Below are 25,349 nucleotides of genomic sequence, written 5' to 3'. Positions count from 1 at the left end.
TTTTGAACTCAACCAAGCACTAGTGAGAAAATGTTTATAGTCATTAACCTGTTTATCATCCTTTTGGAGAGTATATAATGAACATATGTTAATTCACTTTCACTTGTCCTTCTCAGTACTACATTGTATCCCAAGAAAATACATACAGCTATAAGCATTGTTAGGCCTCTGATAATATGCAAAATAAGGATTTTGCTGTTATGGCTTCCTGTGAAGGCTGGACAGACCACACAGACTTTCAAAAAAGGAAGTGCACTCTGAAGGACAGAACATTTTTGCCTCACAATATTGCAGTACATGCTCTTTACCAGACTTGCAGACACGAAGTTGCTGACACTATGGTAAGTACAGAACTTTCTATGCATTTACTTTTCATACACACATGTGTATGATTTAGGACTAAAACTACAGTGGACATGACTGTAAAAGTTGCTGTCGGCTCCCAGCAATTTTCATTTCAGTTCCCTGCAGTTGAACTTCCTGCTGTTTAGCAAATGATGACACTTTTACATTTCTTTACTGTCTCTTCCCAAGGCCAGCTGTACACTTAAAAATTGGAACAACCTGATCGTCACTCAGAGGTGTGGAAAAAATTTGTATCCTAAGTGCTGTAGTTAGGTGTAGATGCAGCTAGGTCAGTGGAAGAACAGCCTCTCAGAGAAGTGGATTAACTACATCAATGGAAAATCCCCTTCTGTTGAGGTAGGAAGCATCTACATTATAGCGTAATAATGGTACACCTGTAATGTAGATATGGCCCAAGTGATCTGTACAGGAAAGGATGTATTTTACTGATTCTAGCATTTGAAATTAAGAAAGAGAAAACAATTGTTGCCTTCAAGAGTAAGAGGGGGTGGGGGGGCGAGAAATGTTGTGTATCTTAGGGAGTCCGATGCCAATGTAAGTGTATAGCAACAGCCACACATTGGAAATGGGAATGAGTCAAGCACTTTAATTAGACCTCCAGAAAGCCTTTCCAGTGTCCTAATCTGAAATGTAAGAACATTGTAGCTCAGAAACATAAAGCTTTTTATGTGGCTGTACAATAGACCTGCACATTTTAGTAATCTGTTAGATTTGTTTCCTTAAAAATAAAACTTCAATGGAATTCAAGGCTTCTGTATAATACTATAAAGTTTACATTTTTTAGCTATTTTATTAGGAAATCCTGATCAGTGATTGGAGGCAGGAGATGGTGGATAGGGGGTCAACAATATGAAGTCTGAATGAGAGTAGCATTTAGTATGGTCTACCTTTTCCTCTGGGGATGATGAAAATATACAGATACTCACAGTATTTCTACAACATGGTATATGTATGCAAACAAAGCAATCTTTCAGGGTGATTTTGTAAGATAGATTCTTCATTTGAACACTTCCATGTCAGTGCAATTGTGTGAAAAGTGTAAACAGAGATTAACACAATCTGAAAGATTCTGATCTGGCTCCAGATTCTGAACACCCCAAAGTTCAGGTGGATTTGGTTCAGGTCATCATAAAGAGAAAGACAATGTGTAAATGTTCAGATCCAGATCCAGGTTTATTTTGCACCACCACACACACACAGTTTGGAAGTTATGGATCTGGGCTTTTGGTTAAGCCCTTCTCCAATGATGAAATCTTTCATGAGTCTGAGAAATGGCTTCAGAGGCTTAGAGTAAAATTTGGGATATGTAAAAACAGCATTTCTTATTCATCACTAATTTACTTTGATTTTAATTACTAGTATTCATGATAGTAACTATCTAATATCCAAAGACAAAATTCTGCTCTGTTACACCAGAGTAATTTGATTCAAACTCACTGAAGGTAATTTACGCTATCTTTACACATGTGTAACTGGGAAAAGAAATTGCCTCTAAATTTGTACAAGACTAGCATCCCATAATCAGAACACATGTCAATTTTCTATTTATTGCAGAAATTCCATCCTCATCACTAGAGCTAGTCAATAAGGCCCCAAATTTGCATGTACTCCTAGCACTTGCAAACCTCTATATTTAAATACGTATGGCTGGCACAGAGCTACTCTATTGGCACAATTCAAATGTCTGGTTGCTTATCCAAATGGGGTTGTTTCAGTGTAGGGAGTATGTATGCAAGTATGTGGAATACACCAGTTGTTCTGTGCTCCAATATAGTTTGAAAATAAAGAACAAATAACAGTGCCACTTTTTTCTTTAAAATTAAAAAAAAGTTCTCCAAGTTGCTTAGTCTGAATCCAGATTTCACTGACCATTCAAAGTAATATAAAATAACTGTGGGCATTTTTATGCTAGATTTATCTTAAACTGACACTTTTATAATACTGTTTCAAAGATACTGTTTTCTTCTCTTCTGCTGAGCATCACAAGTGTCCCAGAAATCTTTCAACGGCAAATAAGCAATATTCTGCAAAGCTGCAGGAAGTGGAAATGAACTAAGGCATGAGACTGATAGATCCAAGAGTCCACTTTATAATCTAATGACCATGACCCAATACTGGCATTTGATGATGTTTCAGCATACACCAGTAGCCATGGTCTGGAAGCATGCAAAACTTTTTTTCTGGGGGCTTTCTCCTAAGTGACCCTGTCTACAGTGTTTGAGGCTAAGGGATGCTATATCTAAGGTTTCACTTTACTGCCATAATGCGGCTGTAAGCTTATCCAATCTTAAACCAAAGCCCAGTCTGCTAGCACTGGATGAGAAAAATACTAGTTGCTATTAATGGGTATAACTGAACCCAAGTTACTACATGGCTGAAACTAACTAATGTAAGCATGAGAAATAGGTACCATTTTCTGATGATTTCAAATCCAGCTGTGTAATGCTGTTAGAAATAGTTCTTAGACCCCAGCCTTCCTGAAGTAGAATAATCCTATTGATAAGAGTCTTTAACAACAAATTCTAGATCCAAATGAGTCACCAATTTCATCATTCATCCTGATCTGGTCAACTTCTGGATAAGGGTTTATCTGATCAATTCACCTGGATTCGCGAGTTCTCCTGTTTCATGCAGTTGGTTTATTTGTTGAAGACTGTACAGAAAAAGCAGGGGGTGGTGTGTGTATTGTGCTTTTCAATCTGTAGGTGGGGAAGGCTCTAGAGAGAAGCAGAGAGCTAGTGTAGCTTTAGGTTTTATACTGTTCATTATTCCAATAAAGACGCTTTTTCAGTCTTGAGACTAAATCAACTTTTTTCTCTAGTTCTTTGCTATTCTCACACAACAGGGTTCAAGATGAAAATACAATCTCAAATCCAGATTTTAAATACATTTCAATTTGGGGGCTATTTAGATTGTTTTATTAATATTATTATTAAATATTTATCTTATGGTAGTGCCTAGAGTTCCCAACCAGGTCAGGGTCCCACATTAGGCACTATATAAAAATAAAATATATAATAAATAAAAATATAATAAATGATAATCCCTGCCTCAAAGACTTTACAATCTTAGACACCAATTCAGCAAGTTACTTAAGCACATGCATAACTTTAAGTATGGGACTACTCATGTATTAAAAGTTATGCACATATTTAGGGCCATGAACTGGGAGGTTGGTTGTTTTTTCCAAACCATCTTTTAACTAAGTAGGACAAAACCCTGAGCATCTTATTTTCAGAGACCAACTTCAGACTAGCAGCATGAAAAATATGAATTTAGTAAATATTTTGAAAAATAGTGAACTCGTTAATTGACAGTGAAGGAATGGTAACAGCTTTGAAGTAGGGTTAGAAAGAAGACTGCTAGGTGTGTTTGAGCAGACTTTGGGACAAATCCTATCAAGCGAGTGAGCTTGCTGAAATAAATCCATTTGCAACACTCTTATCTACAGCACTTTTTAAAAGGGCACATAATGCTTCTGACAGGTACAGGATAGACAGTGTTGAACAATGAAGTAATCTGTTTCTCCAATGCAGTGCAAGCTATCCCATGTCACCCAGACAATATGACTAAAGCATGACCCATGGGGATGACTTTGAGGGTGAAGGATCATTTCTAATGGTAGCAGAGTAGTTCAGAGTTTGGGGCTGTTCATTTCTTGAGCTCTCTGCAAAGACTGCCTGAAAGACGGCCTACTGGGATATTTTATGCACCATTGTTTCAGCCTTCAATGCTTCTCCTCCACACAAGCATGCTGTCTCCAAGTTTTTGAATGATTCTGCTTTGATTTTCTAATTCTAGCAAATTCCTTCTTGATCTGGTTGCTTAGAAAACTTCCCCTACTGTGATTTTAAAAGTGCAAACACTGAAACAACAAACAACCTAAAAAGAGATGATGTGTCAAATTCAATTTCATTGAAGAAATAAACTGATAACTACAAAAACAAAGGTGCATGCAAAGAGTCTACATAGCAAACAAATTTAGTTTTCTTCTCCATTTTGGGAGAAGCAAGCTTGTTGATGTAATTATTTTACTACATGAGTTTTAGCCCACTAGGGTTAAAGTTGCTGAGAAACTAGATGATGTAAAAGATACTAAGTGGATGGTGGTTTCTTTGTTGCTATTGTCAGCGTCCACTATGCTCTGTGGTGTCAGAGCAAGACAGGATTTGGCAATCTGTCACATATTGAATCAAGACACATTTGTGACTGTGAATCAACATAAATAATAGAGGATTATTCTCAGTATTGGCTGAAATCCACAAACTATATATATTCAGTCAGAAATGAGCCACACATGGGCTATCACTGACCCATTTAAAACATAGTTGCCTACTTACTCCAATAGGCTACCAAAAAATTGTACTTTTTATTTCCCCATCGATATGAACGATAAGATGCCTGCGTAACAGGTTTTGCACAACAGGTGTTGCATGCACATATTTTTTCCTAAACGTAATTTGTTTTGATGCTCAGAGTTTGAAAGACCTTCCATTGGGGGGATCATTTTCCCACAAGAAGGGTTACAGATGTAGTCGCAAAAAGAAAAGGAGTTCTTGTGGCACCTTAGAGACTAACCAATTTATTTGAGCATGAGCTTTCGTGAGCTACAGCTCACTTCATCGGATGTATACAGATGCAGTGTTCCTTTTTAGCTGCACCTGCCAACAAGTGAGCATAAATGTTCTGTGCTCAGAAAATGCTTTATGTGCTCCATCATCTGCACTGGCTTCAAGATCATCTCTGGGAGCAACTGAAGATACTGAAGTTTACTCTCTGGAGTCGTTTATTATGGATGGGGACCTAATAGCCTCACTTCTCAACTTAGTCCCCCTTGTTTAAGGGAGAACAGATAAGATGTTTTTAGTGAAGGGTCCTGGACAGAGGAACTGATTTCACTCATCGGTTCACCTGTGCCTTAGTTTGTTGACCACCATGTCCATTCGCTCCCCCAGGCCTTTCTTTGGAAGCAGAGAAAGAAAGAAGGGATGGGAGAGGGTTGTGGGATAAAACATTACAGCAAATGCAGTTACTGTTCATACACGGTCAGCATTTTTCTTTTTTAATTCTTCATTTCAAGGAGCTGGTAACACAACCATTCCCTGGCCATTGCGTCACTGCAGGGGTGTGCGCCACAACACACTCTGCTCTTTGCCCTGATGAAGGGCAAAAGTGATATTCTGAGGTATAGGGCCTCAGATTGGTGTAAATCTCATTATGCCTCTACGGAAGTCAATAGAGTTATGCCAATTTAAATTGGCTGAAGGTTTGGCCTATAGTCTCATTTCAGCACTCCACACACAAGCATTAAGCTCACACTTGGATTCATGGTGTATAGTTGGAACCTCAGCTGCAGGCACATGGCAGTGTGAAATTGTGTGGGAGAAGTGGGTTACGGGGAGAGCGGTGCACAGGCAAAAGCTATTTGCATCCCTTCTCTGCTGGGCACCCAGAGCCAGCTGTCACAACTGCAAAGCGACTGGAAATGGCCCAGAAGGAGGGGGAGGGGACAGGGCAGGGCTGGCCTGGAGACATGCTGATTTGGCACATTTCTCACTGCCGGCAGGTCTTCCATGGAGCCCTGGTTGGAATTTAGAGCTACCCTCTCCTACCCTCTGTTTGCCTTTCCCTACAACATGAATACCTCCATCAAAATAGCTGCCACACTGACACCGGGGGGAAGAGCAATTTGCAATCCCTGTGCCGCTGTGCAAAGGGTATAGGACCCATCACTGAATGTTTTAATACATTGTTGCCACCTGAACTAAGTCCTGCAATGCAGTTGGAGCAGATGCCTGAGCCCACGAGGAGTCCTATTGATTCTATGTGAGGACAGTGATCCATGTCAGATCAGAGATTAGGTGAACTCCTAGGTTGCATATGCAAATCCCTTGGGAAGCTGGTAATGGTGGCTGTAGAATTGTTTTTCATTTTACCAAGTTTGTGGCAGTTTGTTTGTGTGTTTAGACCCTGCCCTATATGTTTGGGGAAGGTTGGGCAGTGGCCAGCTACGTCACCCTAAATTGTGGAGACCTTGCAATGAATCCCAGTGGGGGAGATCGACACGAGGTTGGTGTATAATGATGGGCAGCTGCTGCAGGAATAGGAGGTGGGCTGGGATCAGAGCTGAAAGAACCACCTGGTAACTGATGGGTTATGTGGAAGCCAGGATAAGTCTGTGCGCAGCCCAGTCCTATGTAACCCAACTGCACAATCCCGGGTTTGTGGGGACACAGATCCCATTTTGATAGCTGAAGTTGTGTGTGTTCCAGGTCCACATGTGGGTAGTAAAGAGGTTTCCCCAAGCAGGGCTGTCCCTACCTATACGCAAAGTACGCAGCTGCATAGTGCACCAGGAAATTTAGGGCACCAAATTTCCTGGTGCCCTAAGCAGCTGCATGCTGCTCCAGCCCCTGCTCCGTCTCTTCCCCATGGCCCCCACTCCATCCCTTCTCCAAAGCCCCTGCCCTGCTCCGCCCCTGCCCTGCTCTGCCCCAGCCCCGCCCCGACTCTACCCTTTCACCTGAGAACTGCAGCAGGGGTCAGGCCTGCCCTGCACTCACCAGGCAGCAGGAAGTGGAGTGACCTGGCCCCAATGCACTCCAACTCTGCCTTGCCCCCCAAGCCTGTTCCTGCCCCCTCCCTGCGGAGGCCTGGGGCCACCCACACACCCACGGTGGGGGGGGCTGCGTAGGGCACCAAAATGGTTAGGGACGGCCCTGTTCCCAGGTACTGAAGTACTCAAAATGACTGATAAAGTTATTCTGAAAGGTGTGTTTTCACTGTTGGTCCCTCAGAATGCACCCATATATTCCAGAGCAGCTTCAGGATAAAACGTATTGCTCTGTGCACGACAGTGATTAAGTTGCCAGTACAGAATCCCCCCTTACATAGTGGGGTGGCTGGCCCATGGAGATGAGAATACACTGCAAAGCCTCAACAGATCCCAGAAAGAAAGGCAGTTGTGTTTTCATGGATTGTTCTTTCCTTGTTGTTTACCACCTGCTATTAGTAGCTAAAAGAATTAAAACTTTACAAAGCTTTACAAAAGTTATACAATTACATGCATGGATTCACACTAACAATTCTATCCCTTATTCCTTTCTGCATATCTCACTTCCCCATAACATACTTCTGTAATCAGGAAGTATGCAAATAATCTTGTGCATGTAAGTGCCGATCTCTCTGCTGGATGGAACGTCCTCCTAAGTAATTGCACCCTCAGCAAGTTTGCAGATGATACTAAGCTGAGAGGAGAGGTAGATACACTGGAGGGTAGGGATAGGGTCCAGCGTGACCTAGACAAATTGGAGGATTGGTCCTGCTTTGACCTCCTGAGGTCTCTTCCCTTCCAACCCTGATATTCTGTGAAATCTGATGAGGTTCAACAAGGACAAGTGCAGAGTCCTGCACTTAGGAAGGAAGAATCCCATGCACTGCTACAGGCTGGGGACCAACTGGCTAAGCAGCAGTTCTGCAGAAAAGGACCAGGGAATTACAGTGGAGGAGCAGCTGGATATGAGTCAGCAGTGTGCCCTCGTTACCAAGAAGGCCAATGGCATATTGGGCTGTATTAGTAAGAGCATTTCCAGCAGATCGAGGGAAGTGATTATTCCCCTCTATTCGGCACTGGTGAGGCCACACCTCGAGTATTGTGTCCAGTTTTGGGCCAGAAGGAATGTGGACAAATTGAAGAGAGTCCAGCGGAGGGCAACAAAAATGATCAGGGGGCTGGGGCACACGACTTACCAGGAGAGGCTGAGGGAACTGGGGTTATTTAGTCTGCAGAAGAGAAGAGTGGGGAGGGGGGGGGGATTTGATAGCAGCCTTCAACTACCTGAAGCGAGGTTCCAAAGAGGATGGAGCTCGGCTGTTCTCGGTGGTGGCAGATGACAGAACAAGAAGTAATGGTCTCAAGTTGCAGTGGGGGAGGTCTAGGTTGGATATTAGGAAAAACTATTTCACTAGGAGAGTGGTGAAAGCACTGGAATGCGTTACCTAGGGAAGATGGAATCTCCATCCTTAGAGGTTTTTAAGGGCTGGCTTGACAAAGCCTTGGCTGGGATGATTTAGTTGGTGTTGTTCCTGCGTTGAGCAGGGGGTTGGACTAGATGACCTCCTGAAGTCTCTTCCAACCCTAATATTCTATGATTCTAAGTACAGGGCACAAGATATTTTTGCCCATACAGATTAAAATGCCAACCTCTATACATCATGCCATTCCAAATGTAAGCAGGCAAGGGCTCATTCAGACCCTGGCATCTAGTAATGAACTGAGGGAAAAGACTTCAGGTGCAGACCGTATGTGCATTGACACACTTACTCTGCCCAGGTGCTCAGAGGACAGAGTTGTTTTGCCAAAGTGATCAATTTTGACTGGTTTTGGGTTACAAATCACTTTGGATGCAGAGGTAATGAAATGTTGTTATCCTTAGTGTATGAGTAAAGGGCAGCATAACTATACTTAGCATGCCCTGCTAAGGGGGTCACCCTAAACAGAACCTCACTTAGTAAGCAGGAGGTGGGGATGCCAAATTCCCAGGGAAAGGAAAGAGGATAGGGGGTTCCTACAGGATGGTGTAGACTCTGCCTAGAGAGTCCTAGACTCCATTTCACCTCCCCTTTCCAGTGTTTAAAGACAGAGCTGATTGGACACAAGTGAGCATCCTTGTTTCTGATCAGTGATTGCTAGAACTGAAATCACTGGTGAGCAGACCTAGGGGCTAAGCCTTGGGCCTGGTTGGCAGGGGGAAGGGCAGTATGGCATTGAAAAACAACGAAGAGGCAGCAGCTGTAAGAGCTGGGCTAAGTGGTGGAAACTTAGACCAGGGCATCACAGAAGTGGCAGTGAGTGGCAAGCGACAACAGCAGCGAGCAGCCAGCAATGGCAGAGCACAGCGGCAAGTGGTGGCAGAGAAAACAGCAGCGGCAGCGAGCCAGTTGCGGAGGTGGTGGCAAAAGTGGAGACATTGCTTGACAACCTCCTCCTTTTTGGGGTGGGGGTGAACCCATCTGAACACACTTCTGAACTCTGGGTCTTCTCTGAGCAAGGACAACCCCCTGTGAGTGGGGTGCAGCAGAGGGAAAGGGGAGTGGTGTGCTAAAGGGACATTCGTTCGTTGAACGCTCACAACACAAGGTGAGAAACTGAGGTGAAGGACACTGCCCAGACTACTGTAGGATGGGCGTTTGTTAACTGATGGTTACATGCTTTTGAACTGCGGTGGTGGTGTTTACCCAAATTAACGCTGAGCTCCCTCTCCCTTTTCATAAATTGCTCTTTTGTTCTACACACACTCAGTGCTTGCGATTGGGGAAGTATTGCCTCTTAGAGGCAACCAGAGTGATGTTAAGTTTTCACAGCCTACTGGGTGGGGGCTAGCGCTTGCTCTGTTTTGTACTGTGAAGATGAACCCCTACATATTGAACCCGGCCCTTGTTGCTGCTGACTCAGACCAGCTTAAGGGTTACACAGTCTGGATTAAACACCCTCTGCCTATGTCACTGTTCCTGCATCCCCTACACACGTACAAATAGATTTTTTTTTTAATTTAAGGAATGGTCTGAGGGGAATAGAGTTCATGCCTAAAAGAACATCACTGGAGTCCCTTACACACATAACGTACATTGACCTCTTCATTGATTTTGAATTAGATGCACTGAGGCACAATAGGGTGCCTGGAATACAAGTGCTATAACCAGGGCTGCCTGAGGGAGGGAGGAGTTTATCCGAGGCTCCTATCTGAGAGGGCCCCCAAACCGAGTGACTTCGTTACCTGATGCACAGGGTCGAAATGCCACTCACCAAAACTAGTCCCTCTGTCATGACGGAAGGGTGACTAAGCCAAACCTAAGTGGTGCTATGACCCCATGCACCAGGTCACAATGCCCAGAGCAGGGAACTGGGCACAGGGCCCAGCCCTGTGGGACAGGAGCCAAGTTTATGCTGTGTGGCTTGCGCTCCAAACCAGCCCACCTCCACCCCAGGGCCTCCTGTCGGTGGTAATATATTTAGAAGGATGGTCCCATTTCAGATTTTGCCCTGGGCCTCTGAAAATCTCTGTGTAGCCCTGGCTGTAGCACTCCCAAATGGGAACAACATAACAGTAACAGCATTTGTGGGTGTTAGTTAAATCTTCTTGAAAGCAGAGATGACTTGAAATAAAAAGTCACTTACTAGGTGAACTCAAGAGACAGGGACAGAGGCAGCTAACAGGACAGTTTTGGACAGAGTTGAGAGAGGGAGTTATGAGAGGCTTTCCTTCCAGGTTCAGCACCATATGTGATATCAAGATGCCCAGCAATGGAAGAGTGGTGGTGACCTGCAACGGATGTGCCACATTCTCAGACAGAAGGGATTCCTGTGAAGTGCAAGTTTGTGGCTATGCTAGAGAAAAATTGGAGGGGCAAGCTGAGATGCTGCTGAGAAGCCAAATTCCTGGACAGCCATATTTAGGAAACACCAGTACCCCAAGTTCAAGGAAGAATGGAGATGGCCACAAAGGAATCAGTGAGAGAAGTCAGAGAAGAGGCCTGGCAGTTCATAACCATCAGAGGCAAGAGGTCACGGCGGCATTCTATACTTCTGGAGACCAATGAGGATAGACAGACTATTGCCACCAAAGAGAATTCCATACAGCTAGAGGTTTCAAATTGATACCAATCCTCAGCACTGAAACTATGGAAGATACTTATCAAGTTCCAGCAGGTTCAAGGGGATGGAGAGATGTACAGGACACATATGTGGATGACAGCTCAGCACAACTTGTAAGAAAATCAAGCTTACCCACAAACCTTGGAACAACCATCCAAGGAAGCCAGATGCACCTTGTTGGAGATTAGACACTCAGAAGACTCAAAGGAACATTCTAAATGGGACAGGCAGACAACAGGGACAATGTGCTGCCTTCCCAAAGCCAAGACATGAGATGTCACTATAAGACTTCTTATGGATAGGCTTCTGAAGTCTATGAGCAAGGATGTTGACAATAGAATTAATCAAAGGACATAAAGAGAAGAAATTTTTGAATTGCCTATACACCAATGCTAGGAGCCTGGATAACAAACAAGAGGAACTGGAATTGCCCATTTATGAGTCTAAATTCAACCTAGTTGGTATGACTGAAATCTGGTGGGATGATTCACACAACTGGAATGTTAATGTCAATTTACAAGGGATTGAATGAACAAAAGGGGAGGAGTGGGACTTTGTCAAAAATGGCACTAACTGTTTCTGTGTCACTGATAACTCAAAATAAAATGATCTTAAAAGCTTCTGGATGATCATAATAGATAAAGCACAAGATGGGGTATTAGCTGGTGTCTGCTACAGACCACCAAATCTCACTAAGGAACAGGATGGCTATCACTTTATGCACCTGTCTATAATGTATAGAGGAAAAAATTGTGAGATCATGGGGGATCGTAATTTGAGTAACGTATGCCGGAGGTCACATGTTGCCAGTACGAAAACATACTTGGAATTTTTAAACATTATAGATGACAATTTCCTAACTCAAAACATGTTGTAGCCAACATGGAGGAATTCTATATTAGACCTTCTCCTAACAGATAAAGAGGAACTGATCACAGAACTAAAATATAATGGTAGCTTAATACAAGTGATCATAACTTGATCATATTTATAATGTGCAAGATGACTAACGTCCAATTATATATACACACACACACACATATATGTATATATTGTGACAGGGTCAGGCCAGATGGCTATAGGACAGTAATAGAAGGCAGATATATTAGCCCCAGGCTAAGTAGGTCCCGTTTCCCTGGGTAAGGTAACAGGGAAGGTTCCAGAACAATCAAGAACCTTCTGGAGCCAATTAAGACAGGCTGATTAGAACACCTGCAGCCAATCAATAAGCTGCTAGAATCAATTAAGGCAGGCTAATCAGGGCACCCTGCTTTTAAAAAGGAGCTCACTTCAGTTTGTGGTGTGTGTGTGAGGAGCTGGGAGCAAGAGGCACTAGGAGCTGAGAGTGAGGACGCGGACTGTTGGAGGACTGAGGTGTACAAGCATTATCAGACACCGGGAGAAAGGTCCTATGGTGAGGATAAAGAAGGTGTTGGGAGGAGGCCATGGGGAAGTAGCCCAGGGAGTTGTAGCTGTCGCACAGCTGTTCCAGGAGGCACTCTACACAGCTGCATTCCACAGGGCCCTGGGCTGGAACCCAGAGTAGAGGGAGGGCCTGGGTCCCCCCCAAATCCTCCCAACTCCTGGTCAGACACAGGAGGAGTTGACCTGGACTGTGAATTCAGAAAAACGGCCAAGCTGAGGTCTGCTGTGAAACTCCAAGGCGAGCAAATCCGCCAATAAGTGCAAGACCCACCAAGGTAGAGCAGGAACTTTGTCACTATATATATATATATATATATATATATACGGTGCTTTATTAGGGCCAGTTTCACAAAGCTGAAAAAAATTGAGCCAAATCAGCTGTAAGGAAGAATTTAATCAGAAAAATGTGAACAATAATTGGGAATCATTTAAGAGCACCTGACTAGATACCCAAGAATCTACAATCCCACAATTGAGGAAGAAGGCTGTGCTGGTTTTAAAAAACAACTTGGTTTAGAGGGGAAGAGATCACTGTAAAAAATTATTATTATTATCATATAAGCAAATGGATGAAATAATGAATATAAATCAGAAGTTAGGAATTGTAGAAAATTGATAAGGGAAGCCAAGAGACAGACAGAAACCTCTATGGCCAGCACAGTTAAGGACAATAAGAATGTGTTTTTTTTTAATATATTAGGAAAAAAGAATCCTGACAATGATTTTGGTCCATTACTAGATGGAAGTGGTATTAATTGATCATTCTAAGATAGAAAAGGCAGATGTGCACAATAAATATTTCTTTTCTTCATTTGGGGAAAAAATCAGATGACACAGCTTCATCATGTAGAGATAACATTCATTCCATTCTATCACTGAAGGATGTTAAACAGAAGCTAACTAAAGTTAAACATTTTTAAATCAGTACATCAAGATAACTTACATTTAAGCATTTTAGAAGAGCTGACTAAGGATCTTACTGGACTATTAACGTTCATTTCAATAAGTCTTGGAGCACTAGGAAAGTACCAGAAAACTGAAAAAAGTTAATGTTTTGCCACTATCTAAAAAGGGTATATGGGATGACCAGGTAATTATAGGCCTGTCAGCCTGACATCAATCCCAGGCAAGACGATGAAGCATCTGATATGGGACTCAATTAATAAAGAATTAAAGGTGGATAATGTAAGTAACGAAAATCAACATGGGTTTATGGAAAATAGATCATGTCAAATTACATTGATATCTTTTTTGATGAGCATACAAGTTTGCTTGATAAAGGTAATAATGTTGATGTAATATATTTAGACTTCTATAAGGTTTTTGACTTGATTCCACATGACATTTTGGTTAGAAAACTAGACTGATGGCACCCATTAAATGGATTTAAAACTGGCTAGCTGATAGGTCTCAAAGTGTAATTGTAAATGGGGACTCCATATTGAGTGGATCTGTTTCCAGTGGTGTCCCACAGGGATTGGTTCTTAGCCTTACTCTATTTAGTAGGTTTATCAATGACCTGAAAGAAAACATTAAACTATCACTGATAAAGTCTGAGATAACACAGAAATTGGGGGAGTGGAAAATAATGAAGAGGACAGGTCACTGATTCAGTGAGATCTAGATCACTTGGTAAACTGGGGGCAAACCAAGGGTTGTGAGTTCAATCCTTGAGGGGGCCATTTAGGGAGCTGGGGCAAACATTGGGGACCGGTCCTGCTTTGAGCAGGGGGTTGGACTAGATGACCTCCTGAGGTCCCTTCCAACTTTGATATTCTATGATTCTATGATTCCTTTTAATAGAGCTAACTGTAAATGTATACCTCTGGGAACAAAGAATGTAGGCCATACTTCAAGGATGGGGGACCCTGTCCTTTGAAGCAATGACTGAAAAAGATTTGGGTGTTGTGGTGGATAATCAACTGAACATGAGCTCCCTCTGTGACACTGTGGCCAAAAGAGCTAATGCACTCCTGGGCACAGGCGCCAACTTTCATTGGCACCAATGGGTGCTCGCGCCCCCCCTCCCTGGCCCCGTCCCAACTCCGCCTCTCCATGCCCCTATTGGATCCCTCCCCAAATCCCCACTCTGGCCCCACCTCTTCCCCGAGCATGCTGCATTCCTCCTCCTCCTCCCCCCTCCCAGCACTTGCCGCGTGAAACAGCTGTTTCACGGTGCAAGCGCTGGGAGGGTAGGGGGAGAAGCAGGATGCGGCGACACGCTCAGGGGAGGAGGCAGAGCAGAGGTGGAGGTGAGCTGGGGAGGGGGAGCGGGTTGGGGAACTTGCAGTGGGTGCAGAGCACCCACCAATTTTTCCCGTGGGTGCTCCAGCCCCAGAGCACCCTCGGAGTCGGTGCCTATGATCCTGGGACGCATAAGCAGAGGAATCTTGAGTAGAAGTAGAAAGGTTATTTTACCTCTGTATTTGCACTGGTGTGACCGCTGCTGGAATATTGTGTCTAGTTCTGGTGTCCACAGTTCGAGAAGGATGTTGATATATTGGAGAAGGTTCAGAGAAGAGCCGCTAGAATGGTTAAAGGACTAGAAAATATGCCCCATTGTAATAGATTTAAGGCGCTCAACCTATTTAGTTCAACAAAGAGAAGGTTAAGAGGTGACTTGATTACAGTCTATAAGTACCCACATGGGGAACAACTGTTTAATAATGGGCTCTTCAATCTAGCAGAGAAATGTAAAACGTGATCCAATGGCTGGAAGTTGAAGCTAGACAAATTCAGATGGAAATAAGACATAAATATTGAATGATGAGAGTACTTAACCATTGGAACAATCTACCAAGGGTTGCAGTGGATTCTCCATCACTGACAATTTTGAAGTCAATATTAGATCTTTTTCTAAAAGATCTGCTCCAGGAATTATTTTGGGGAAGTGCTATGTCCTGTGCTGGACAGGAGATCAGAACAGGTGTTCACAACCCTCCCTTCTGGCCTTAGAATCTATTGATCTCTGAAAGCTCTCTGTGCTACATTAAAGGGTAATAGATCATAAATTATTGACGATTTTTGTTGTGGGTGATGTGGGGCCCAGTTCTGCTCCAATTAATTTAAGCGGGAATCTTCTGCCATTAACTTCAGGAGGGGCAGGATTAGGTACAATAGCCTATATCTATATATTTATATAGCCTATAAATATCATTTGGCAAGATAATTAAATACCTGCCTAACATGAAGCACATGAGTAGCCAGTGGGATTTCTCAGGTGCGTAATGCGCAGCATGTGCTTTATTGACTCAGGGTCTATATGTCTGGGTTAGTCTGTTGCACCTGGTGGCTGGTTGCAACCTAAAAAAAAAAGACATGAGTCCTTCTATAGGTGAGAACTAACAGCTCATTCTTTAGCTCAAGTGATAGAGGGTTAGGACCCATAGTACTAGGAATTTAGTCCTGGCTCACCAGGTATTTGTGGCTTATTACTGAGAAGTGAAAGAAACTAAACAAGGCAATTAGCAATGTTTCATTATAAAGCCAATCTTTCCTCATTTTATCAGCGTGTGCTGTGTACTTTGTATCTCTCACGTTTCACTGCAAAATTAGCAATGTGCACAGATCCTGCAAGGTACTCCATGAAAGCTGACCTCTGTACCCTTGCAGAGGCCCAGTGAACTAACTGTACGCCACAAAGGATCCAGGCTCCAGCAGCACAGGGTTGGCTAGGGCTTGTCTAAGCAAACACAAGCTGAGGCATCACAGCACACCCTTTGTTTCCATTAGTAATTTTTTCACTCATTTGACATATACTTGAAACGTTGTATTTGTCTTTGTTGGTTAAAGATATTATCTTCTAATACAAACTCATTCACCCACCCAGTGATGGGATTACCATCACCCTGTTTACTGGGTTTTTGTGGGGGTTGTTTGTCTTATGGGGGAGCAGGTAACAGCCTCTCATTGGAATATTATACTTTACTATAGAGACCCCATTGTCACTCAGCTCCTTCCTCCTGTGATAATTACATGGTGCATGTCACCTCACAGGAGTTAGGGTGACATCCCACAAAGATGTCTGCAAGTACAGATTTATTTTTTTAGTGTTGCCTATCCAGAGTTCAGGGTGTCACCAGCTCTTGCACTGAAGTCACCCTTGAGGATACACTCGTCTTCCTCGGCTGCAGCCTTCAGGACTGCACAAGAGCATGGTAAAACTGCTCCTTGTTTTCTTTGTTATTGTCAAATGTGGAAGCATATGCACTGATGACCATGGCAACCTGGTTGTTACTAAACTTAAGGAAAAGAGTCACGAGACATTCGTTAATATCCATAGGGAACTCTAAACGCTGGTTTGCAATCTTGATCTTGATGACAAAACCAATCCAATGAGTACGCCTCTCTTCAGATGACTTTCCTTTCTAACAGAAAGTATAGCCACTTCCACCTTCTTTCTGTTGGCCTTAATCTGCTCAGTGTGTCTCATTTAGGGCAGCAATATTGATGTCAAATCTTGCAGCTCTCTAGCTATTATGGCAGTTCTTTCAGGCCAGTCACTGCTCAGGGAATGTGACCATCCAAGTGGTGAACTTCATTACTTTGCTTCGTATGTTCTAACCGTAGGTAGAGTGATTCCACTGGACACAGCCATCCAGGTGGGGGGCAGGGACTGCTGAGACAGCCTATGTTTAGGGAACCTTTTCTAGCTCCCTCCCCATTCAGGGTGAGCAGAGGGAATCCTGAAAAGGACTGCTCAGTCGCAGCCGCAGCTGCCAAATTGCACTTCTGTCTCACAAGTCCAAGTGCAAGATGAGCCACACGCGGCTGCCACCTGTGTGCAGATTTGTGACTGGGGACTCCCAGAGATCATTGCTCCTGTCCCCACCCCCACTTATCCATCACTGCAGGACCTTGTTAGTGGGAATGTTAACCCACACTTGGCAGAGGCCTGCATGTGAAATCTTCTAATGTGGGGGAGCTGGTGCACAGGCGGCAACCTCACAAAACTTGACTGGAAGGAGCCCTGGACCTGGTGGCAGGGAAGCCTGTGACAGCCAGAGGCCTCCATCCTGCTGCATCCCTCATCTGCTTTCACAGTCGCAGAGAACTGACAGGTCCTTGAATATACCTATTCCACCAGTGGGGTCTTAGGCACCATTCGGAAAGAAGGGGTGGGGAAAGACAACTCTAATGGCATTCTCCTCCTCAGCAAATGTGTGGAGCATGACTTGCTTATCACAAAGACCATCTTTATACAGAGGGACAAATATAAGACCACTTGGAAACACCCCTGTTCCGGACACTGGCATCTTCTGGACCATGTCCTCATCAGCTCCAGTGATCACACGCCTGCCCACATTGCATGAGCTGTGAGAGGTACAGGTGACTGCTGGGCGGACCATCATTTGTTCAGATCAATCATGAACATGCAGCTTGTACCACAACACCATAAAAACTGAAAGGAGTGCAGAAGAGATTTAACATCAGGGTCTTTCAAAATCATGCTCTTTGTGAGACCGTTCACCAACACCTCTTTGAGGGGTCTCTGGTCTACCTGACAACATCAGTGATATCCAAATACACTGGGAGGAGTTCAAGATCATTATTCACAAGGAACATGCTCAATTGATTGGATTCCACTCACCACCATCAGGATTGGTTGGATGAAAACGACAAGGAAGTCCTAGCGCTTATTCATCAGAAGAGAAGCACACTTTGCACTTGCCCCTCCTTGCCACCCACTCACCCAGCCCACCCTCCATGCCTCTCCTCGCCACCCTTCTACCCAGTCCATCTCTGCGGTTCCCCGACTCCCATACATTCAATGCATCCTGTGATCTGCAATCAGTGCAATCTCTGCTGGTGCTGCTCCTCCCTGTCACTTGCTCCAACCACTTCAGCCTGTGCTCCCCACACACTCCTGGCAAGGGGATCCTTCACCCAGGCATGACCCAGAAGCTGATCCACTCATCCCTCCTGCAGCTCCTCCGTTATGAGGAGGCACCTTTCTCCTATGGCTGCTCTGGAAGGTATGCTGTGCTAGGCTCAGCCCTGTCATAGGCTCACTCCAATAGGGCCAACAGATCATCTCTCTTATTCCCCTGCAGGCTCTCTGGGGTCTACCAGCACCGCAAGGGGAACAGAATAGGTCAGTCTCCGCACCTTGCCTGGGTGAGCCTAAGTGTGCAGCCACAGCTCCTCTCCCTATGCAGTAAGGCAGCAGGTGGCCAGCAGGGGGGCACTGCTTAGCAGCAGCTGCAGACACAGCACAGTGGTGGCCCTGCCCTGTGTGCACTCTACTCACAAACAGAGGAACTGGCCTGAAAGGGTGGGCTTGTGCCTGGGGTGCTGGAAGACTGGCATCCCTTGAGGGTAGAGTTAAGGGTGTGCTGCACGGTGCATAGTACTTGTGGAGGAGTACAGACAGGGTATTGCTATAGATTAGCAAAAGATGCTAATGACCTGTGCATCAGGGATGATTGAGGTATACACACCCAGGCTGAAACTCCTCATAGAATTGAGATGTCATGTAACCAGTGCCCCCATTGAGTGATTACAGGTATTGGGTGCATTAAAACCTGAAGATCCTTCTTGTTGAAAAGCAGCTGCACTAAAGGAAGGTGGGCTCCCAGGCCCACTTGGCCGGTCCCTGCAGTCTCTGCCTTGAACAATGTTTCCCATGTAGAAAGAGCAGGGCCTAAGGAATAAAAACGGACAGAGTTTTTTAAGCAGAGAAACATGTGTGAGGCCCTGGAAAGACATAGAAGGTCAAAACAGCTGTCTCTGGGAATAGGGCAGAGGTGACCTGAGTTTTATGCTAAGGGGAATTGCCTGTGTACCATGTCTCACCATCCCTGCTGCAGGGAATGGGACTCAAGTACATTTTCTAAAGAGCAAGTTGCACTGACACTGCATCGCCCGTTTCTGCTCCAGACAGGAAACTGACAGGCAGGACCCTGACAGCAGCTATTGTGTAGTGAAGGGGCAACACTGTATACTGGTAATTGGCTTAACTTTCCTTTCCTTCACCTATGTGGTGGGGGGGGGGTCAGATGTGTCACACTGCAACTGGTTCCTTTGAGGGGAAACAGTGCCAGCCCCATGTGTGGCTAATCAGCTACCTCCCAAATGATGGTATGGAGCTAAGGTCATGTGACAGCCTGAACAGCAACTCCTCCTTATAAAAACCAGCAAGAGCTCATTTGAGCTGGAGCTGTGTAGACAGTAGTTAGATGTCTCTAGTAGGACCTGGGTGAGGAGAAAGAACCCAGCTATTAGCTGACTCCCAGCTAGGAATGAGAACGAGAACTGTAGGGAGTAGAAAGGCTCTTGTGAGTGTCTGGGTCAGGGTGCTGCATAAGAGGGGTGAAGGAAAGCCTTTGGGGGCTATAGCCCTTGTGGGTAGAGGAACTACTTTATTTTGCCTAAGTTTCTGTTCAGCCCTGTTCTGTTCCCTGAGGGAAGGGCCTGAAGCAGACTGTGGCGTGGCATTGCTCCTTCCTGGAATGGTTAGCTAGCCTGCTGGCTTACATCTGTAGCAAACTCAACTGCTTTGCAAATTTTATAAACGCATAACTGTGCCGTAACTCAATGCACTGTGCCAGTGCTCCAAGAAAGGGCTTTATAGCTAACAAACTGTTTTTCAAAGTGACTCTATACTATCAGCTCCATTGGCATAGGAGTGGCCTATTTTCTCTTCTATTGTGAATTCTTCACTGATGTAAGTTGGTGGTTTGCAACCGGAGTGGCATACTCTGCACGTAGACACAAAAGCTGAAGTTTCATCTCAGGGTGACTCATGACTGATTGGCAAAGAGGGAGGGTTTGGAGTGGAAAGAGAGGCCAGACTGTCTCACCTCTTGTAAACTTTTTTTGTAATAGTTTCTCACCTCTTGTAAACTTTTTAAGCAGAGCACTTCTAAAGAAGTGATTAAAACTTAATACAGGATTAAATCTAGGGAAATGTTTGTCACTGTCCTAAACTTAGTGTGGCTGTTGTGATCAGCAATATTAGTCAACTGCTTTCTCAGTGCAAAGGCAAGGGTTTGAAAAAACTTGGAAAGAAATAGACAAAAATGGCTAAAGCTAAATTCAGTATTACTGAACCATGTGAAGATTAGTGCCCGGTAAATGCACTTTCTTTTGCTAAAACTCAAGTCACCATTAAAAGATTAAGGATTCAATTTGAAAAGTTGCAGGTGCATACTCCCTACTATAAAGTACATTTAAGCCAGAAAATGAGATGATATGAAGTGGTAGTAGCCCTCTGCCATATCCCATCTCCATATCTCACCCAGCTGTAACTTACCCTACAATATGCACTTTCTATATGCTTGCTAAATCTGCAGAAGAAGAGCTCCTTTGGGGCTTCTTAAAATCAACTGTAATCAGACTCCCTTCTAGTGGCTGCTGTTTTGTTTTTGTTCAAGAGTTAAAAAGATTATTGGGACAGGCTGCTATAAGAGTCTGGGTAGTTTTCCTTCGACTGAGAAGTCATACATCTTGTTACTCAGAAAATGGGCTTCTCTTGGCTTTATGTCAGTTTTTCTTTTGCTTGTTGTATGCCTGTCCTGTTCTTTATATCCTGCTCTTAACTAGGGGACAAATGAGTGTCAAGCTTAACAGGGCAGCACGGTGTTTTTTGAGCCTAACAATATATCCTAAATGGCATTTGCCTCCTCACTGGTTTCTGTTTCTGCTGCACCTGACAGAACTGGGGGAGGGGGGAAAGGAACTTCACCACTGGAGAGAACTGGGCCTTGTCTCCTGATCCAGCTCACCAGCAGTCTCAGCAAGACCAGAGTTATTCTACCTGCTTGGGAAAGGAGCCATCCCTGGCCAAAGGGTGATAAGTATCATCATCCACCAGCCACATAAGCCTCAAAATCCCTCTGTCTGTGTGTCTGGCTGGGAAAACGGACTCAACACAACTAGCGTGTTGTGAGTAAACTGCAAATTTTGGTCACAATGCAGGTAATATTTCCATTGCTTAACAGAGGTTTAAAGAAAATACTGGGGTTTGTAACTCACAGTTTTTCCTTTTATATTTTAATAAATAAAAATAGACAGTTTAATATCATGCATGTGCTAATTAAGGAGATAAAGTGTTAGGCCTTGAAAAAGAACCCTGATGATGTTGTTACTAGCCATGGGATACACTAAATAACATATAATTAACCCATAGGCAACAACAGTGGATGGCGTGATTTGGGGCAGTAATAGGATTACACAGCCATGGTGAATTGACTGGATCCCTCCTCTTCTCGTTGCCAGATGTTCTAAAGTTTTTAGGGCTGTTCTACACTGAAAAGTTACATTGACATAGCTACATCTCTCAGGGGTGTGAAAAATCTGCACCCCTGGACTAAGTTAAGCTTACTTAAGCCCCTCCCCCACACACCCCCAGACAGCAGGAGGTCGCCCTAGCTAACACCTCTCAGGGAGGTGGATTTACTACAATAGTGGGAGAACTCTTCCTGTCACTGTAGTGTCTACACTGAAGCGCTGCAGCTTTTAAATAGTCTTTTAAATAATATTTTTGTTAAATGTACTTCTGGGATGGAGGAGGAGGATATTAGCTGGACTCCACAGAAACATATTTAAGGCCTTAGCTGTTTTCTAACTCCATGTGTGAGTGTGTGTTAGAGAGAGATTTATCAATCAGAGACTCTCTGTGACTGATAGTAACTTAAAAATCTTATTTTGTGATCATATTTTATAAAAATCCTTTAAAAACAAAAACTACCCACTTCTGGTGGTTTACCTGATGTGGACATTGACCATGAAAATACAGGTCTTTGTACAAAATGTAAATAGGCCAAACACTGAGTCCCTTCTTCAATGAGCTTTTAAGGGCACAAAAGGCAGCTAGGCACCCAGCTCATGTTGAAAGCTAATGGTAATTGAGCTCCTAACTGTGGTATGTACCTTGAGAAATCTCACCTACCTGTTCATAGAATATCATAGAATATCAGGGTTGGAAGGGACCCCAGAAGGTCATCTAGTCCAACCCCCTGCTCAAAGCAGGACCAATTCCCAGTTAAATCATCCCAGCCAGGGCTTTGTCAAGCCTGACCTTAAAAACCTCTAAGGAAGGAGATTCTACCACCTCCCTAGGTAACGCATTCCAGTGTTTCACCACCCTCTTAGTGAAAAAGTTTTTCCTAATATCCAATCTAAACCTCCCCCACTGCAACTTGTTCTGAAGGCACAGGTGAGACAAATGCTAAAATACACAAAAGAACAAACATAGAGGATGGAATGCTTCCTGGAGCTTGAATGCTTCACAGGACAAGGGCATCATGTGGCATTTTTTGAAGGACACAGTTAGCAAAATTGGATTCAGACCCTATTACAGATGTAAGATATAGTATGGTACCAAAGAAGGGTGCAAAGTTATGAGTGGTAAATCACAAAGACCCTTTAAGTGAGGCCCTTGTCTTACATCACATCATTTGCATAACTTCTGGCTACAGATTTGCACATTCTTGCACATTTTTCTTTTCAGGCAGAAAGTGGGGAGGATACATTATAGATGAGAAGGGGAAGTCCACTGTGTTTGCTACTTCTATCAGTTCCTCTTTTCTTTCCCCTTCTCCCTCCTCATTGAGAAATCAGCTGTTTGGGGATGCTGAGCGGAAGCAAATCAATGTGAGAAATTCCTGGTTTGAGTTCAGGGACAGTAACGGAGTGCATAGCAGCAGAGAAAAAATTGAAGCAACTTCTCCTTGGTCAGGGAAATCTGATAAGCCCCATTTATAGTTCCCCCACTTCTCTTCTGCTTGTCTGAGGTTATTCCTGACCAAGCAGTTTCTAAAATTAATCTAAATAGACAAAAATTAGAATGGAAAATATTTGCATTCATGTAAAGGTCATAGATGCCCGTACATGACCCTCCCTCATCTCACTCACCTGGCCTTCCTGTCAGCTTTTTCTACAGCTGGGCTGGATCCTCAGCCACCCAGTTTGCTGTAGGAAGGCTGCAGGCCTTTGGTTTTGCCTTTCTGCCAGCAGGGGCCACTGTGGCGACAGCTGAGCAGATAGCCCAGTGCCTTCTCTATAGGTGCTCCCCCTGCTGGATCTAGCCCGGCAGAGCAATTAGACAGAGGCAGTGGCACTAAGGGCTTCAGGAGGCAAGGTCTCAGACTTCTTCATCAGCAGCTCCAGGCAACTAGCAAACACCCACCTTCCTCAGCAACTGCATGCTCCAGTATCACTGATCCCACATGCACCCACTGAGCTGCAGCCACCTTTGTCACCTCAGATGACATTGGTGAGGCCTCATCTGGAGTACTGTGTCCAGTTTTGGGCCCCACACTACAAGAAGGATGTGGATAAATTGGAAAGAGTCCAGCAGAGGGCAACAAAAATGATTAGGAGATTGGAACACATGACTTATGAGGAGAGGCTGAGGGAACTGGGATTGTTTAGTCTGCGGAAGAGAAGAATGAGGGAGGATTTGATAGCTGCTTTCAACTACCTGAAAGGGGGTTTCAAAGAGGATGGATCTTGACTGTTCTCAGTAGTAGCAGATGACAGAACAAGGAGTAATGGTCTAAAGTTGCAGTGGGGGAGGTTTAGGTTGGATATTAGGAAAAACTTTTTTTCACTAGGAGGGTGGTGAAACACTGGAATGGGTTACCTAGGGAGGTGGTGGAATCTTCTTCCTTAGAAGTTTTTAAGGTCAGGCTTGACAAAGCCCTGGCTGGGATGATTTAATTGGGGATTGGTCCTGCTTTTGAGCAGGGGGTTGGACTAGATGACCTCCTGAGGTCCCTTCCAACCCTGATATTCTATAATTCTATGACCTTCCCACCCTGCTACTCCCTGGACAGTCATCAGCTACCTCGCCCCAGCATCCAGCTACCCTCAACACCTCAGCCACCTCTAGCAACCCCAGATACCTTCCAGCCATCTCCCATAGCTGAAGAGACCAAGCTTCATGACGCTCCATGTCCTCCCCTCTCCATTGCTTGGGGCAGGGTTTGCTGACCATATAACTGAACATTATGGTTACATGCAAATTATGTGCAAATATGCAAATGATCTCATTAAATAATTCGCATTAAATTGTCTCACATGGCGCCGCACAAGACGTGGCAGCTGTGCTGAAGGCACATGCTGAGTAATTTTTATGTCCTAGCAGCGACACATGTCCAGCATGAATGGAAGTAATTATGCTATCCTAGGAAAAGCTGCACAAGGGCTTCAAGTAAAGAGACAGGGACACTGTCAGCTTTCAGTTTTAGAAACGCTGGGGTTTTCAGTTCAGGTTTCTGAGCACAGTTTAAACAGTAGAGCCTGAATTTTAAAAAAGGTTTTCTGCTCCCGTAGATGATCTCTTGGGCGGGCCCAAGGACACAAACACATTCAGGCCACACTTTCTCTATATACACATACACACACACACTATCCCTATCCCCATCCCCACCCCCCACTTCCCTCTGTCCAGACTCCAGCCTGCTGCTTCATCAGTTTTAGCTTCGCTGCTGCTGGTAAAGACAGTCTGGCAGGGACTGGGGAAGATCAGTGGACAGCCACAAAACAGAGAAATTGAGTGTGCACAAAGAGCCTGGTCTGAAATTAATTGTGGTTGATGGAAAGACCCCCATTAGAGAAAGAATGAGAATGACTCTATAGCCTGGTAGCTTGGGCATTTGTCTGGGAGAGCCAGGGTCTAGTCCATTGCCCTGATTCTAATGGCTGTTGAATTATTTAGCCAAAGTGGACACGCTTCAACAGAAGAGATTGAGAATGACCCACATCAGAATATCCTGGACCTCAGTGGCTAGGGCATTCAGCTGAGAGCTGGGAGACCCCCCCGTTCAGATCCTTTCTCCCCATCATGCAGGTGTGGGGGAATTGAAAGTAGGTCTCCCACATCTCAGCTAAGTACTCTAGCCACTAGGCTAAAAGTTATAAGGGATTTGTTCTCTGGTCAAATTTTGTCTGGAGCTAA

At 44.3% G+C, this 25,349-nt stretch overlaps 1 protein-coding gene across 2 annotated transcripts in view; it reads left to right on the top strand.

The window, feature by feature from the left end:
* The first annotated feature begins 261 nt into the window (after positions 1–261).
* Positions 262–25,349, top strand: part of FYB1 (FYN binding protein 1) — a 122,125-nt gene continuing 97,037 nt past the window's right edge. For both annotated transcript variants that reach the window (XM_048851133.2, XM_048851132.2), the window contains exon 1: positions 262–341. In XM_048851133.2, coding sequence (XP_048707090.2) covers positions 339–341 — 3 coding nt within the window. In that variant the 5' untranslated portion in view covers positions 262–338. The remainder of the gene's footprint in view (positions 342–25,349) is intronic.

This window comes from Caretta caretta, chromosome 5 (assembly GCF_965140235.1).
Source record: "Caretta caretta isolate rCarCar2 chromosome 5, rCarCar1.hap1, whole genome shotgun sequence".
NCBI classification, from domain to species: domain Eukaryota; kingdom Metazoa; phylum Chordata; order Testudines; family Cheloniidae; genus Caretta; species Caretta caretta.
Note: the sequence above shows the minus strand (reverse complement) of the source record. Positions and strands in the feature narration are given on the sequence as shown.